The sequence below is a fragment of the Gossypium hirsutum genome, chromosome A13 (assembly GCF_007990345.1).
Source record: "Gossypium hirsutum isolate 1008001.06 chromosome A13, Gossypium_hirsutum_v2.1, whole genome shotgun sequence".
NCBI lineage: Eukaryota > Viridiplantae > Streptophyta > Magnoliopsida > Malvales > Malvaceae > Gossypium > Gossypium hirsutum.
Window position 1 is genome coordinate 97,824,182 of NC_053436.1, and position 16,225 is coordinate 97,840,406.

General features: G+C 35.7%; 1 protein-coding gene, 1 non-coding gene and 1 pseudogene across 2 annotated transcripts; 1 reads left to right on the top strand and 2 right to left on the bottom strand.

Annotated features, from left to right (window-relative positions):
* The first annotated feature begins 4,896 nt into the window (after positions 1-4,896).
* Positions 4,897-5,003, top strand: LOC121213204 (small nucleolar RNA R71). The gene has a single exon (XR_005908577.1). It is a non-coding gene; the product is annotated as a small nucleolar RNA R71 (small nucleolar RNA).
* Positions 5,004-8,316: 3,313 nt separating this feature from the next.
* LOC107895331 (peptide-N4-(N-acetyl-beta-glucosaminyl)asparagine amidase A-like) lies at positions 8,317-10,705 on the bottom strand (annotated as a pseudogene).
* Positions 10,706-12,144: 1,439 nt separating this feature from the next.
* LOC107895330 (peptide-N4-(N-acetyl-beta-glucosaminyl)asparagine amidase A) lies at positions 12,145-15,126 on the bottom strand. The gene has a single exon (XM_016820642.2). The coding sequence runs from the start codon at positions 14,173-14,175 to the stop codon at positions 12,361-12,363; it is 1,815 nt and encodes a 604-aa protein (XP_016676131.2). The 5' UTR covers positions 14,176-15,126; the 3' UTR covers positions 12,145-12,360.
* Between the last annotated feature and the right edge of the window lie 1,099 nt (positions 15,127-16,225).

The window sequence follows — 16,225 nt, forward strand, 5'->3', positions numbered from 1 at the left end:
CCTCAGGAGCTACTGGGATTTGTAAGTAACTAGTGAGTCCATCTAGGAAGCAATAATACATATGCCCAGATAATCTTTCCAATATCTGATCAATGAATGGTAAGGGAAAGTGATCTTTTCTTGTGGCATCATTCGATTTTCTATAGTCAATGCAAACTCTCCATCCTGTGACTGTTCGTGTTGGGATCAATTCATTCTTCTCATTATCCACAACAGTCATACCTCCTTTTTTAGGGACAACCTGCACAGGACTCACCCAAAAACTGTCAGAAATAGGATAAATAACTTCAGCATCTAGAAGTTTAATTACCTCATCTTTTATGACTTTCTTCATGTTAGGATTCAGTCGTCTTTGAGCTTGCACACAAGGTTTATATTTATCATCCATTAAAACTTTATATGTGCAAAAAGAGGGACTGATCCCTCTTATATCAGAAATCTTCCAAGCTATGGCTCTTTTGTGCATTTTCAACACTTGAAGTAACTCGTCCTTTTTGGTTGGCTATAAATCTGAAGCAATAATCACTGGTAATATGGAATTATTTCTAAGAAACGCATATTCTAGGTGATTTGGTAATTGCTTCAATTCCAATTTAGGAGGTTCTTCAACAGAGGGTTTTAATTTTAATTCATTGTTTACCTCAATACCCTCATAGCTCTTCTGTCTCAGTGAGGACTCATTAAAATTTAATTCAGCTATTGTCTTACCTAACACAGAATCATCGTCATTTACCTTCTCTCCTTGGGCAAGACATAGTTCCAACGTGTCCTTATAAACGATTTCCTATAAAGAATATTGAGTAGCATGATCAATAGAATCAATAAAATAACAGAGTCATCTTGTTCTCTAGAAAATCTCATGGCATCATAAATTTTAAAAATAATCTCTTCGTCACCTACCCTAAGCACAAGTTTACCATCACCTACATCAATAACAGCCCTAGCAGTGGCTAAAAATGGGCTATCTAAAATTAAAGGCACATCAACATCCTCATCCATGTCAAGCACAACAAAATCAACAAGGAATATGAATTTATCTGCTTTTACTAGTACATCTTCAATAATTCCTCTAGGATATTTAACAGATATATCAGCTAGTTGGATACTAATCCTAGTAGGTTTTGGTTCTCTTAGGCCAAGTTGCTTGAACATTTTGTAAGGCATCAAATTAATGCTAGCGCCTAAATCAGCTAGTGCCTTCTCAATATTTAAACTACCAATTAAGCAGGGAATAGTAAAACTTCCTAGATCTTTCAGTTTGGTTAGCAGTTTATTTTGGAGTATGGCCGAGCACTCCTCGTTGAGTTCTACTATAGACAATTCTTCAAACTTCCTTTTATTTGTTAGAAGCTCCTTTAAGAATTTTGCATATGTAGGCATATGCAAAATAGCTTCAACAAAAGGTAAGTTAATATGCAACTGTTTAAAAAGTTCAAGAAATTTACCAAATTGTGCATCATGCAGTCTTTCTTAAACTTTGCTGGATATGGGATTGGTGGTTTATATTCCCTCAGCACTGGTTTTTCACTTATTTCGGTTTTACTTCCTCATCCTCTTTCCTATCAACTTCTTATGGCAGCTTCTTTTCAGATTCAGTTAACACTTTCCCACTCCTTAGGGTAATTGCTTTCACGTGCTTTTTTAGGTTGGGTTCGGTGTTACTAGGAAGGCTCCCTTGTGGTCTCTCTGAAATCATCTTAGCCAACTGTCTTGTTTGATTCTCAAGCCCTTGAATCGATGCTTGTTGATTTTTAAATGCAGTTTCAGTGTTTTGAAAATGGGCTTCTAGCACTGAAATAAACTTTGTCATCGTCTCTTCAAGGTTCAGCTTTTTCTCTTACTGGTAAGGTTGTTGTTGGAAGCCTAGAGGGGGTGGTGGTCTCTGATTCCCTTGGCCTCCCCATAATAAATTTGGGTGGTTTCTCCAACTTACATTGTACGTGTTACTGTAAGGATTATTTTGAGGTCGAGGATTATTACCCATATAATTTATTAGCTTGTTCTCCATGTTAGGGCTGAAGGGTAAATATTCTAAATTGTCGACTCCACCTCCACTCGTGTCGCACTGCATCACCGGATGTACCTGCGTAGAACCACATAGACCGTCAATCTTTTTATTCAAGAGTTTTTCCTGGTTTGATAGCATGGTGACTGCATCTAAGTTGAAAACACCGGCTGATTTCGTTGGCTTTATTCTCATGACTTGCCAATGATAGTTATTCAGTGACATCTCTTCTATAAATTCGTAAGCCTCCTCAGGTGTTTTGTTATTTAATGTCCCGCCGGCTGCTGTTTAGCTTTGTTCCTTAATGAAAAGGGAAATAACCAAAGACAAATGGCATCGTTAGAAATGCCATATATTTTGAAAGTATCACAGAACTCTAAGAAGTTAGCCAAATGAGTATTTGGGTCTTCATCCTGCAAACCATCAAACTAAACAAACTATTGAATCATTTGTATAGTGTTAGGTTTCAATTCAAAATTATTTGCAGCAATTACAGGTCTAACAATATTCGATTCAGCCCCCGCTAAATTAGGCTTAGCATAGTCGTACATAGTACAAGGAGTAGGATTTTGATTCACTGGATTTGCGACAACCACAGGAGGCAGCGGATTATTTTGATTTTCAGCCATCTCCTTGGTATTATTGGTGTCGTCCTCATGCTCTTCCTCTATATACTGTAGACTTCACCTTATTTCTCTACGATTTCTATGAGCTGTGCTTTCAATTTCATTGTCAAAAAGTAGAGGTCCTGACGAGTTTCTTCTAGTTATAAACTATAAAAATTCTTTCAAAAGTAAATAAAATAAAAATTAGTAATTAAAATAAAACAAAATTAAATTGCAATAAAAATAAAAATGGCTAAAGTAATAAAAATTAAGCGTTCCTAATATCTTAGTCCCCGGCAACGGTGCCAAAAACTTGATGGTCACTAAACTAACTAAAGTTTCGACTAAAGGTAAGCGCACCTATCGAATAGTAGTATAGTTATGGTGAGACCGGAAATATCGTATTCACAAGGACTAAAAGTACTAGTACTTACTATCTTTTTATTATCTAGCCTAAGAATTAAAGGATTGTTTTTAAATTAGAATTAACTATCTAATTAACTAAGAACTCGACAGAAATAAAAGTTGAAAAATACTTTTTGGAAAACCGATGGAGAAGACAATACCCAAGGAAGAATCCACCTAGACTTTACTTACTACTTCTGAATTAGACGATTTATTCACTTAACTTAATCCGTAGAAATCCCCAGCTTATGTTAATATCTCTCTCAAGACTAAAAACAACAAACTCTAGGTTGATTATTTGAAATCTCTTTCTAATTAAAACCCCTATTGTCGCATTAACTCGATCTATGGATTCCCTTATTAAATTTGATTCTAATCCGGTAGATTTATGTCATCATATATCTAGGATTGCATGCAACTCTGCTTAATTATGGAGTATCTACTCTTAAATAGGGACTTTTGCTCTACTGAATAAGCACATCAAAACCTGAACTAATATCCTAGAATATTAAAGCAATGATTAAAACTCATAATGAAGAATAAGAACAAGTATTTATCATATAATTCAAAAGATAATAAGATTCGATTTAGGTTTCATCTTCCCTAGGTATCTAGGGAATTTAGTTCATAATGATGGGGGAAAACATTTTAAAATTAGGAAAACAACAAAACATAAAGAAACCCAAAAAATTCGGTAAAAATTGAATGGAGATCTTCAACCTTGAAGTAAATCCTACTTCCGAGTTGATTCCAATGGCTGTCTTCGAGTATTTTCTGCCTTCTCCTCTGTCTACCCCTTAGATCCTCTCCTCGTGTGTTTAAATAGACTTTGGAATGCCCAAAATAGCCTAAACTTAGCCTTTTCCGAGTAGAATTAAAATAGGTCTCGACAGGGACACGGCCGTGTAGTACGCCCGTGTAGCATATGTAGGCATCTGCAAAATAGCTTCAACAAAAAGTAAGTTAATATGCAATTGTTTAAAAAGTTCAAGAAATTTACCAAATTGTGCATCATGCGGTCTTTATTCAACTTTGCTGGATATGGGATTGGTGGTTTATATTCCCTCAGCACTGGTTTTTCACTTATTTCGGGTTTTACTACCTCATCCTCTTTCCTATCAGCTTCTTGTGGTAGCTTCTTTTCAGATTCAGTTAACACTTTCCCACTCATTAGGGTAATTGCTTTCACGTTCTTTTTTAGGTTGGGTTCGGTGTTACTAGGAAGGCTCCCTTGTGGTCTCTCTGAAATCATCTTAGCCAGCTGTCTTGTTTGATTCTCGAGCCCTTGAATCGATGCTTGTTGATTTTTAAATGCAGTTTCAGTGTTTTGAAAATGGGCTTCTAGCACTGAAATAAACTTTGTCATCATCTCTTCAAGGTTCAGCTTTTTCTCTTACTGGTAAGGTTGTTGTTGGAAGCCTGGAGGGGGTGGTGGTCTCTGATTCCCTTGGCCTCCCCATAATAAATTTGGGTGGTTTCTCCAACTTACATTGTACGTGTTACTGTAAGGATTATTTTGAGGTCGAGGATTATTACCCATATAATTTATTAGCTTGTTCTCCATGTTAGGGCTGAAGGGTAAATATTCTAAATTGCCGACTCCACCTCCACTCATGTTGCACTGCATCACCGGATGTACCTGCGTAGAACCACATAGACCGTCAATCTTTTTATTCAAGAGTTTTACCTGGTTTGATAGCATGGTGACTGCATCTAAGTTGAAAACACCGGCTGATTTCGTTGGCTTTATTCTCATGACTTGCCACTGATAGTTATTCAGTGACATCTCTTCTATAAATTCATAAGCCTCCTCAGGTGTTTTGTTATTTAGTTGAGGGGTTCAAACCGTTGTAAAAAGTTTGAACCTGTAGCCATAAAGGTAACCCATGGTAAGGACACATTCTCAATAAGTCCTTATACCTCTCCCATGCATCGTAAAGAATTTCTAAATCTATCTGCACAAAAGAAGAGATATCATTCATCAACTTTGACGTTTTAGTCGGCGAAAAATACTTCAGTAAAAACTTTTCGGTCATTTGTTCCCAAGTAGTAATGGAACCTCGCGGTAACGAGTTCAGCCACTGTTTAGCTTTGTTCCTTAATGAAAAGGGAAATAACCAAAGACAAATGGCATCGTTAGAAATGCCATTTATTTTGAAAGTATCACAGAACTCTAAGAAGTTAGCCAAATGAGTATTTGGGTCTTCATCCTGCAAACCATCAAACTAAACAAACTATTGAATCATTTGTATAGTGTTAAGTTTCAATTCAAAATTATTTGCAGCAATTACAGGTCTAATAATACTCGATTCAACCCCCGCTAAATTAGGCTTAGCATAGTCGTACATAGTACGAGGAGTAGGATTTTGATTCACTGGATTTGCGACAACCACAGGAGGCAACGGATTATTTTGATTTTCAGCCATCTCCTCGGTATTATTGGTGTCGTCCTCGTGCTCTTCCTCTATATACTGTAGACTTCACCTTATTTCTCTACGATTTCTATGAGCTGTGCTTTCAATTTCATTGTCAAAAAGTAGAGGTCCTGACGAGTTTCTTCTAGTTATAAACTATAAAAACCTGTCAAAAGTAAATAAAATAAAAATTAGTAATTAAAATAAAACAAAATTAAATTGCAATAAAAATAAAAATGGCTAAAGTAATAAAAATTAAGCGTTCCTAATATCTTAGTCCTCGGCAACGGTGCCAAAAACTTGATGGTCACTAAACTAACTAAAGTTTCGACTAAAGGCAAGCGCACCTATCGAATAGTAGTATAGTTATGGTGAGACCAGAAATATCGTATCCACAAGGACTAAAAGTACTAGTACTTACTATCTTTTTATTATCTAGCCTAAGAATTAAAGGAATGTTTTTAAATTAGAATTAACTATCTAATTAACTAAGAACTCGACAGAAATAAAAGTTGAAAAATACTTTTTGGAAAACCGATGGAGAAGACAATACCCAAGGAAGAATCCACCTAGACTTTACTTACTACTTCTGAATTAGACGATTTATTCACTTAACTTAATCCGTAAAAATCCCCAGCTTATGTTAATATCTCTCTCAAGACTAAAAACAACAAACTCTAGGTTGATTATTTGAAATCTCTTTCTAATTAAAACCCCTATTGTCGCATTAACTCGATCTATGGATTCCCTTATTAAATTTGACTCTAATCCGGCAGATTTATGTCATCACATATCTAGGATTGCATGCAACTCTGCTTAATTATGGAAGATCTACTCTTAAATAGGGACTTTTGCTCTACTGAATAAGCACATCAAAACCTGAACTAATATCCTAGAATATTAAAGCAAGGATTAAAACTCATAATGAAGAATAAGAACAAGTATTTATCATATAATTCAAAAGATAATAAGATTCGATTTAGGTTTCATCTTCCCTAGGTATCTAGGGAATTTAGTTCATAATGATGGGGGAAAACATTTTAAAATTAGGAAAACAACAAAACATAAAGAAACCCAAAAAATTCGGTAAAAATTGAATGGAGAGCTTCAACCTTGAAGTAAATCTTGCTTCCGAGTTGATTCCAATGGCTGTCTTCGAGTATTTTCTGCCTTCTCCTCTGTCTACCCCTTAGATCCTCTCCTCGTGTGTTTAAATAGACTTTGGAATACCCAAAATAGCCCAAACTTAGCCTTTTCCGAGTAGAATTAAAATAGGTCTCGACAGGGACACGGCCGTGCAGCACGCTCGTGTGATAGTGCTCAGGCCGTGTGCAATTCTGATATGGTTTTAAGTCGACACGGCCATGACACACGGGCGTGTGGTTTGGCCATGTGTCTCACACGGGCTTGTGGATTACCCGTGTGGAAGTGTCTGGGCCGTGTGAGCACTGAAATAAACCTATTTTGTCCGTTTTTGGCCTTTTTCTTGCACTTTTCGCTTTCCAATGCTCATCTGGGTATAAAACATGAAATTAAAGTATTAGGAGCATCAAATCCACTAAATCTTATGATAATTCATCCAAAAATATGCGAAGCACGGGATTAAAATATGTTACTATTGAGGTTTATCAAGGGGCAAGCAACACATTGGTTATCTTCACAAATCCTGAAATTTCCTATATTGAGTCCTTAGAGAAGAGAGTGAATATCTCTTTCCATGCTCTTGAATCAACCTTGTCATTGTAGGTAAAAATCCTAATACCAAGCTGGAGAATCGACAACGTGCTGCCAAGCTAATATGAGATTCCCAGTGCCTAGGACAATGTTATAAGCAAAGCTGTCATTTAGTGACAATGTTTATTATTTGTAGAATGATTAATTCAATCCACCAAACGGTGACATGGTATCACTTAATATTAAAAATGGATGAACATTTTAACAAAATGATCAATTTACTCTTTAATATAATATATAAAGATTAATTTATTAACTTTTTTAATAAAGAAAACAAAACACAATCTAATTTTTAATATACTAGCTCCAAATTACTTTTACCAATAACAATAAACATAGTTTGGACTGACCCGGATCAAGTGGCGATAAACATCTCTAATTTGTGCTTTTCTCTTTGGCAGTGAAAGATTTGAGTTTTTTTTTTTTTGTGCGCGCGCGCGCGCGCGGAATATGCTACAATATTATTGAAATTATCAGCAGAAATGCATTAAATTGAAGATAAAATGGGACAGACACATTCAATGCGATGTACCCCTAGGTTCTGTAGCATATAGTGGAAAAAAAATGATAATCCCTTCCACTGCATCTATGCTCCATTTCATTAAATTCGTGGTGGATCAAAGATTATTCAAACCATTCTTGATTTAAGTTTGGATTACTGGATTTGATATTACTATTATTTCTTGTCATGTTGATTTTTAAAACTTCAAAGTCAATCAATTTAATTGACTTATGTGAAGTTATTTTTATTTTATATATCAATCGAGTTAATCCGAGATTTTGAATAAATTAATAATATAACATGAATTTATAGTTTAAATTTTTAATTCCAATTTTTGATTCAGCTGGTGTGTAGGAACTAAATACAGATATGAGTAAATCTTATTTGATCGAACGACCTCGAATGTTTTTGAGTAATATATCTGGAAATACCCGTTGATTTCTTATTAACGCCGTTTTGAACATAACTGGTACATTCCAAAATAATCGTTACTTGGACATCTTTACTCTTGGCCATGAACCTCCTTTGAGTTTTTAATTCACCCAACTTTTCTATTTTCCGATCAAAAGCGAAGAAGAAAGGAATGAAAAAAAAAGAAATAAAAGTTGCTAACTCAAAACCAAATCTTGAAAGATTTTGTTGCAATCAATATAGTAAATCAATATAGATTTATAGTAATAGTAAATAATAAGAATAAGTAATACAACGATTTCAAATGCAGTAAACATACTGTGAATACGTTAGGCCTTCAATCATTTTGCATAATCTTGCATTTCCACAAGTATTGCCCCTTACTTTTTATGCACTAAACCAGACTATTGGATTTGCAAACATGAATGATCCATGATATAAACTTATCTATGGTACAGCTTAAGAAATATATTATTAAAGCTTAGTTTTAAGATGAACAGTCAAACTGAAATCCAGTTAAAAGAACATTCAACTGCAAAAAATGAATAGAGAGAAGATGCATACCTACAAATCGATCCATAATTTAAAAGAAAACGGAGACACTTGACAACTTATTTGTTGTATCTGTACGCGGGAATCTCAAAAGATCTAATTAACTACTCCACATGTCGAATTACTGGTTTCCATTCGGATCAGTTACATGAGATGCGAGAAAAGCTCTTCGAGCTGGAAAAGGCCACCATCTGCTAAGACCGTATCTGAAATGGGATTTTGCTCTTTTATCGCATGTGTTCCGTACTTCATCATAAAGAATAGTGTAGTTTGAGCTGCTAATGTTCCTAGAATAGCAAAAATTACCATCTTCATAATTGTATGATTGTTGGGTACTTGCCACTCCACTGACAACCAAGTTGTCTTTTACAACCATAATACCCTTTCCTTTCTGCAAATTCCGGAGTGAACTGCTAGGTTTACCGGCATCAGCATCTTTAAACTTCTTCTCATCAAATCCCAGAGCGACATTAGATACAGAGAATGTAGTTCCGTTTCCTTGATCGATATCGTCAGAGTATAAGTAGAAAAGAAACCTCTTGAGTGATTTCTTCGATACATCATTAGGAGCCGGGATGTCTGCATAAACACTGTCATTGAAATGGACCGTCTGGTTTATGATCTGCAGATTCCCATTTATCACCATAGAGTTACTATAACTTAAATCTTGAATGGATTTGGTTGTCACAATCCCATAACTAGACTTAACCCATCCTGTCGAGGATATGAACCTAGTCGTATTCGTGACAAATGTTCCATTTAAACCCTTGAAATCTACAACAGAAGTCACACTAAGAGGAACAATGTCATACTGCAAAAGCTTCCCTTCGGTCTTTGCCCTCTTACTATCTAACCATAGATGCAAATTGGCATCAATATACCATACATTCAAAGCATTTGTAACACTAAAGCTTAGCTTATGGGGTTTCCCATTTAACAGATTCCCCAAAAATGGGGTAATTTCAATATCATAAGTCGGGAGATCAAATGAACCAATGGCACTAATGGGTCTCCACAGGAGAGGATTGATTCCACCTGTGTAAACCACAGTAAAAGGCCAAACAGCACCAATAACTTCACCATCCAAACTAACCACAACTTCTCTAAAAGGTCCATTCCCTGCAACATCTGTAAGATTATTGGCAGCAATATACTCATTCGGAAGATTTCCATACCAGAACTCATCATTCTCATGAAAAGACACATATACTTCCAATACAGCCCTATAAACATTCTGAGGAATTACAAATTCCTTCACTTTGACATCAGTGGCATTCTCAATCTCATACCACAAACCATCATTCAGCGGCATGTCCCGGGAAAAAGGTATAATCAAATCAGCCTTAGAATCAACCTCAGATCCAAAATCCCCCCACTTTTCCTTAGAAAGAACCGGTTTTTGAACAGCAGGGTAAAAATAAAGTGTTACATTGACATGGTAAACACCAGTATAAGTTTTATCAACAATATTGCCTAAATAAACAGAAAAAGTTTTGAGTGTCGTTGGATAAAAGCAATGAAGAATACCTGGTAATATCATTTTTGACACTCCAGAAAATCCCATTAGGTCTAGGTTCAGCTGTGCAGCTCCTGAGAAGTTCAACTCCAGATAACCAAACCCCAAAGATTCTATCAAATTGTCGGCCTTTACAGGTAGCATTCCATTCCAGGACAATCTTGGAAAATTCCTGGAAAGGGCAATCAGATGGGAAGTTATAATTAGCCAAAACAGGAGGTTTCCCATAAGTGAAGCCGAAGTCATGTTGTAAAACAGTGAGGGAACAAGGCTTGGTGGTGGGGAGATTGATGGGTTTAGTGACTTCAAAAAAGAGAGTCGGTGAGATGGTTTCATTGGCTGATGATTGGGAGAGAAGGGATGATTTGAAAGTCTTGGAGTGGTGGAGATTGGCTTGGCTGAAGAGAGGGTCAAGAAATAGAAGGGGAAGAAGGTAGAGCAAAGGGTTTAAAAAGAAAGAAGCCATGGATAGTTTCTAAAGCTTCTTCAGCTTCATATAGATTCACAGAATCCAAGGCCTTCCCAAGATTCTTTTTTTATTATTTTGTGTTCGGTAATTAAGCAGAGGTTGAACTTGAACAAGGTTAGATTAAATAAACTGTAATCAACTTAATTATTTCTTTTAGGGTAATTATCTGATTGGTCATCTAATTTTCTTGTATTTTTATTTTGATCACTTAAATAAAAAGTATTTATAATTTAATCACTACGTTAAAATATTAATCATTTTAGTCCCTCAACCAATAACTTACTAACAGGATCTGATGTGGTGTTACACACCATGTCCACATAAGCAGTAATTGTTGACTGTTTTTTTTATTCACTACTGTTGATCATCTTCTTCCCCTTCACGCCGCCTGCTTCCACCATTTTTCTTCTTCTTCTTCCTCCTTTGCTCATTGCTTTCAACCACCACGCCATCTCTTCCTTGACCCATTACCATCATTATCATCATCAACAAAGCTGAAGAAACAAATGGTGAAGAAAATTTAAAATGGTGAATTTTGTCATTGCTTTATGAAAAACATACATACATACATACATACATACATACATACATACATACATACATACATATTAGTCTTTTACCTTGAAAGGTTCATTATCTATCCTGAAGCTAATTTCAAGAACATATTTCAAGCAAACAAGAAAACCCCTGAAAAACAAAATCAATGAAATATATAGCAAATGAGCATTTCATATGTAACATGGAAAATAAAAAAAAATGGATGTGACGGACCTTAAATCTTCAAGGGGATGTCAGGTGTTGTGTATTTAGCTATAGAATTTGAAAACAGAGAACCTCAAATATACTTTCTTGCTCTGCAGTATAATGGGCCATAATGCTGCCATTGAAGACACCGAGGCTTGGGCTTATTTCATGGTATTGACACAATACAAAAAGTTCGAAACAAAGTATTGACGTTGGTTAGTGAGGTCAAAGACCCTTCTCTGTTACTTGCTGGTTCCACCCTAAATGCTATGCATGATATTGTTTGCTATGTTGCCATTTCAATTGCTTCTAGGGACCATGGTAAGGAAGACTTATTTGAAGGGTGATCCAATGAGGAAACTATGAGAAACTACAGTCTTATTAGCTCACAATATATAAGGTTTATTTATATATAAAATACAGTTTCATGTCATCCCTTCTTTTCGAGCCTTTATTTAAGCTTCGTATTTTTATCACAATTTCAGATGACTTAAAAAAAAAAACTTGAGTACATACATTCTAACTTTTTGTCAACTTTTACTTTAAGAATAAAAGATATATATAAAAACAAAGGGTAAAGATATTTATAATCTTAAGCCAAGTTTTGATGATGTAAAACAGCTAAGTAAATTATTAAATTAATAATGCATAATATCATTCATGTAAATTTAACCATAAAAACATATAAATATTAATATAAAATAATTTATTCAAAATTTCTCAACTATTCTTATCATTATCAGACTACATATGAATACTAAGCTCTCAAAATCCATTTATGGAAACTTTTATTCTGAAATTGATAATATGGGGTTCCTTGTTATTGCCAAAAGAGAGTCTAGTGTTTTTGCTTTTAAGTGCAAAGAACATAGCAAAATAAATTTAAAGATGGAAGAGTTGATAAAACAGCTCCAATTTGATCAGTTAAGTTGAATATAGGATCCTGGAACATCTAACATGAAACCCTTTATTGATGAGCTCAAATTCATCACTGTCTCTGCTACTAAATAGCCTTTTTCACTGGCTTGACTTCAAAATCATCACACAGTTTTCCCCCTTCATCATACTCAATCAAGTTGTTAGAGCTGCTAATGTTCCTGGAGTAGCAGATATCACTTCCATGGTATTCATATACCTGTTTTGTTCCTCGCAATCTTTTGGTGGTCGAGTAGTTTTTCACTTCAATAACCGATTGTGCTTTCTGGGTATTTCGCAGAAAGCTGATGAAGAAATCCAAACCACCATGCTTATACTTGTTCTCGTTGAATCCTAACGTGACATTGCTGACAAAAATGAAGGAACCTTCTCCTTGTACTGTGAAGTCTGCATAAAAGTTTAAATGGAAAGTTTTAAATGATTCCTCAACATGAACATGATGAAATGGCATCTTTGTGTAAACCCTGTCATTGAAATGGATCATCTGATCCACAACCTGAAAATCTCCATCTTTAGCTACTTGCAATGAGTTATTATACCTAAACTCTTGAATGGAATGAGTTGTGATGTTCCCATAACATGATTTGATCCATCCAGTTGAAGATATGAGCCTCTTTGAATACGTCAAGAATGTTCCATTTAATCCCTTGAAATCTGATTCTTCATAAACATTAGCAGCCTTGTTACTGAACTTCACAAGTCCCCCTTCAGTTTTTGCCTTTCTGGTATCTAACCAGAGGTGCAAATTAGCATCTATAAACCAGACATTCAAGGCATTGGTGACACTGAACCCCAATGTATGGGGTTTTCCATCCAACATATTGCCTAAAAATGGGGTGATTTCGATATCGTAAGAAGGTAGGTTGAAAGAGCTAATACCAGTAATGGGAGTCCAAAATGAAGGATTGATTCCACCAGTATAGATCACTGTAAAAGGCCAAACTGCACCCACCACTTCACCATCAAGATAGATTACAACTTCTCTAAATGGTCCATTCCCAGGAGTGTCACTTAGATTATTTGCAGCAATGTAATCATTCTGAAAATTCCCATACCAGAACTCATCATTTTCATGAAAAGATATATGAACTTCCAATACAGCTCTATACACATTTTCAGGTATTTGAAATTGCTTCGACTTTGTTTCATTTGAATTTCGAACTTCAAACCACAAACCATCGTTTAGTGACCGATCTTGGGAAATTGGTAAGATCAGATCAGCCTTAGAATAATAGTTAGATGCCAAGTTATTCAAACTGATCTTATTCTCATCATTATTGATCATCACATTGCATTCAACAGGGTAAAAATGAAAGGTTAAATTAACATGGTAGACACCAGTATAAGTCTGATCCACAATGTTACCAAGATAAACAGCTAAAGTTTGTGTTTGGTTCTTCAAGAGCAATGAATTGTACCTTGTTATATCTTTCTCAACGCTCCAAATAATTCCCTTTGGTGTAGGCTCTGCCGTGCAGCCCCGAAGGAGCTCGACGCCAGATAGCCAAACCCCGAAAATACGATCAAACTGTGTTCCTTTACATGTTGCCTTCCATTCAAGCACAATTTTGGTGAACTTTTGAGAGTAACAAGCTGGTCGGGTGTAGTTTACAACAACTGGGGGTCTCCCATATGTGAAGCCGAAATCATGATGAAGAACATGGTATGAACATGGCTTGGTATTTGGTAGTTTGATGGGTTTGGTTACTTCAAAGTATACAGTTGATGAGTTTTCATTGAAGGGTATTGTGTTGATCAGGTGAGAGCGGTGATTTGATCTAAGGATCATGTTCTTGGTTTTATGGAGATTAGCCATGGAGAAGAGAGGCTGGTAGAGGAATAGCAAGAGAAAGAAGTGGAGACTGAACAGAGAGGAAGCCATTAATGGTGACTTGCAAACTAATTTGCTGGTTTTTTACTGTGAACGAGTAAAATCAATGCTGATATTTATTGTTAGAAATTTGAACTTTGAGGAAAGGATAACTAGGGGTCAAGATTTTTGACATCTTACCATAAACATGAAATGAAGTCTTGTATTTGAGAATTAAAAATTGAAACAAGTATATCAGCATTTCAGTATTACCATTAAAGAAATGAAAGTAAGTATTAAAGAAACTGCAAAGTTTGAGTAGGTCAGCATATATATTGCCTTGTAAGTTAAGTAGCTGGGGAAGTATCTGATGGTAACTAAGATTCGTGTAGTGAGATTCTTCTCATCAAATCTATTAAGGAAAATTAGATCATAAACCATATGAATCCAGAGCTTAATGGAGTTGGCATATCACTCAAATTTCAAACTCAAATCCAATCATGTGAATATCAACACAAATATGGCTTCCATTCTAATTGAGTCTTCTATGAATAGTAATCGGGTCTTTCTATCACTATAATTGTCAATTTAGTTATTCGATTCATGCTTTTCTTTTTGACATAAAGAAGGTTTCCATTACATCTTAAGAACAATGTACAAAATCTCCCAAAATTGAGAAACAAAAGACAACAAACCATCACAGTGGCAAAACCCACAAAGATTCATCAAGAAATTGGGAGAAGAATCACCACACGAGGTTCAACATTTTATTCGATTTCGACGAATAGATGCATATGATCTTGTCTACGTCAAGAGTTCCTCACTAACTAGTATAATCTAATCCCGGGGATGATAAAACAGAAAAAATAAAACATTAAGCCCAAAGCTAAGCCCAACCCACAACCTAAATCCAAGAGCCCTAGTTGCTTGCCACCGCCGCCACGCATGGGGAAAGGAGGGAGAAGAATCCGGGAAGAGGAAAGTGGAAGCTGCACTTAACCCGCATAAGAAAAAGTCACTGATGGAGACTATGCTGCCTTGAAACCCCAGACAAAATAACGTCAAAACTGTCATAGCTTAAATCAAGACTCCGATAAGGGTGAAGCTAAAACAAATTTTTAGGAGGGCTGAATGAAATTTTAATTTTTTTATAGTTTATGTATTTATAATTTTTAGATGATTAAACCAAATATCTATAATTTTATGGGGGAAAATGTAATTTTACCTTTACTAATTTAAAATTTTTAAAAAAATTTAAGGGCCTAAATAGCAAATTTACATTTTAAGGGGTCGGGCCCCTACCAGCTCCCCTAAATTCGCCTCTGGTGTAACATCCCTTACCCGTATCAGATGCTAGGACAGGGTTCGAGACGTTGCTGAACTTAAACATAAACATTCATACAAAACATGCCATAAAATTTGGACCAAATCAAATTCATCCAATCACATGCATATTGTCCCTTATACGAGCCCATGAGGCCCAAAACATACGTTGGGAGTGGTTCGGGACTAAACCGAAAGCTTTGAAAAACTCAAAAAAAATTTCATCAAAATAGAGGTGACACGCCCTTGTGGTCACACACACCTGTGTCCTCAGCCTGTCTAACTTTCTGTTTATGACATCATGCACAATTTGGGGTCACATGACCAAGTCACACGCCCGTGTCTCGGGGTCGTGTCCTTCACACGGCTGAGACACACGTTCGTGTCTCTGCCCATGTGGCCAAAGAAATGGCTATTTACCAAGCTATTTGCCACCCTCATTTGCACGCTCACATACACACTTTCAATGGAACTTAACATGGCACAATTAAGCTACCAACACAACCATAATCAAGGCTTAAACATATCAAAACAATTATTTACTATTCATAACAAAACTGTCCACTTGAGTCATAGTCACTAAATTATTTATATTTTGAGCTACAGAACTCTAAATTAAGATCTGATTGATTTTTATGAAACTAGACTCAAATATCTTCCCACCATAAAAGTTTTAGAATTTATGGTTTAGCCAATAAATACATTTAATTCTTCAAATTTGTCCATGTTCTGCTATTTGACAGTTTTGACCTTTCTTCACTAAAAATTAATTATCTCTTAGTACGGGATTCGAATGATG

Excerpts from the sequence above, each read along its gene's own strand:
- LOC107895330 (XM_016820642.2), bottom strand. The coding sequence starts at position 14,175 with ATGGCTTCCTCTCTGTTCAGTCTCCACTTCTTTCTCTTGCTATTCCTC.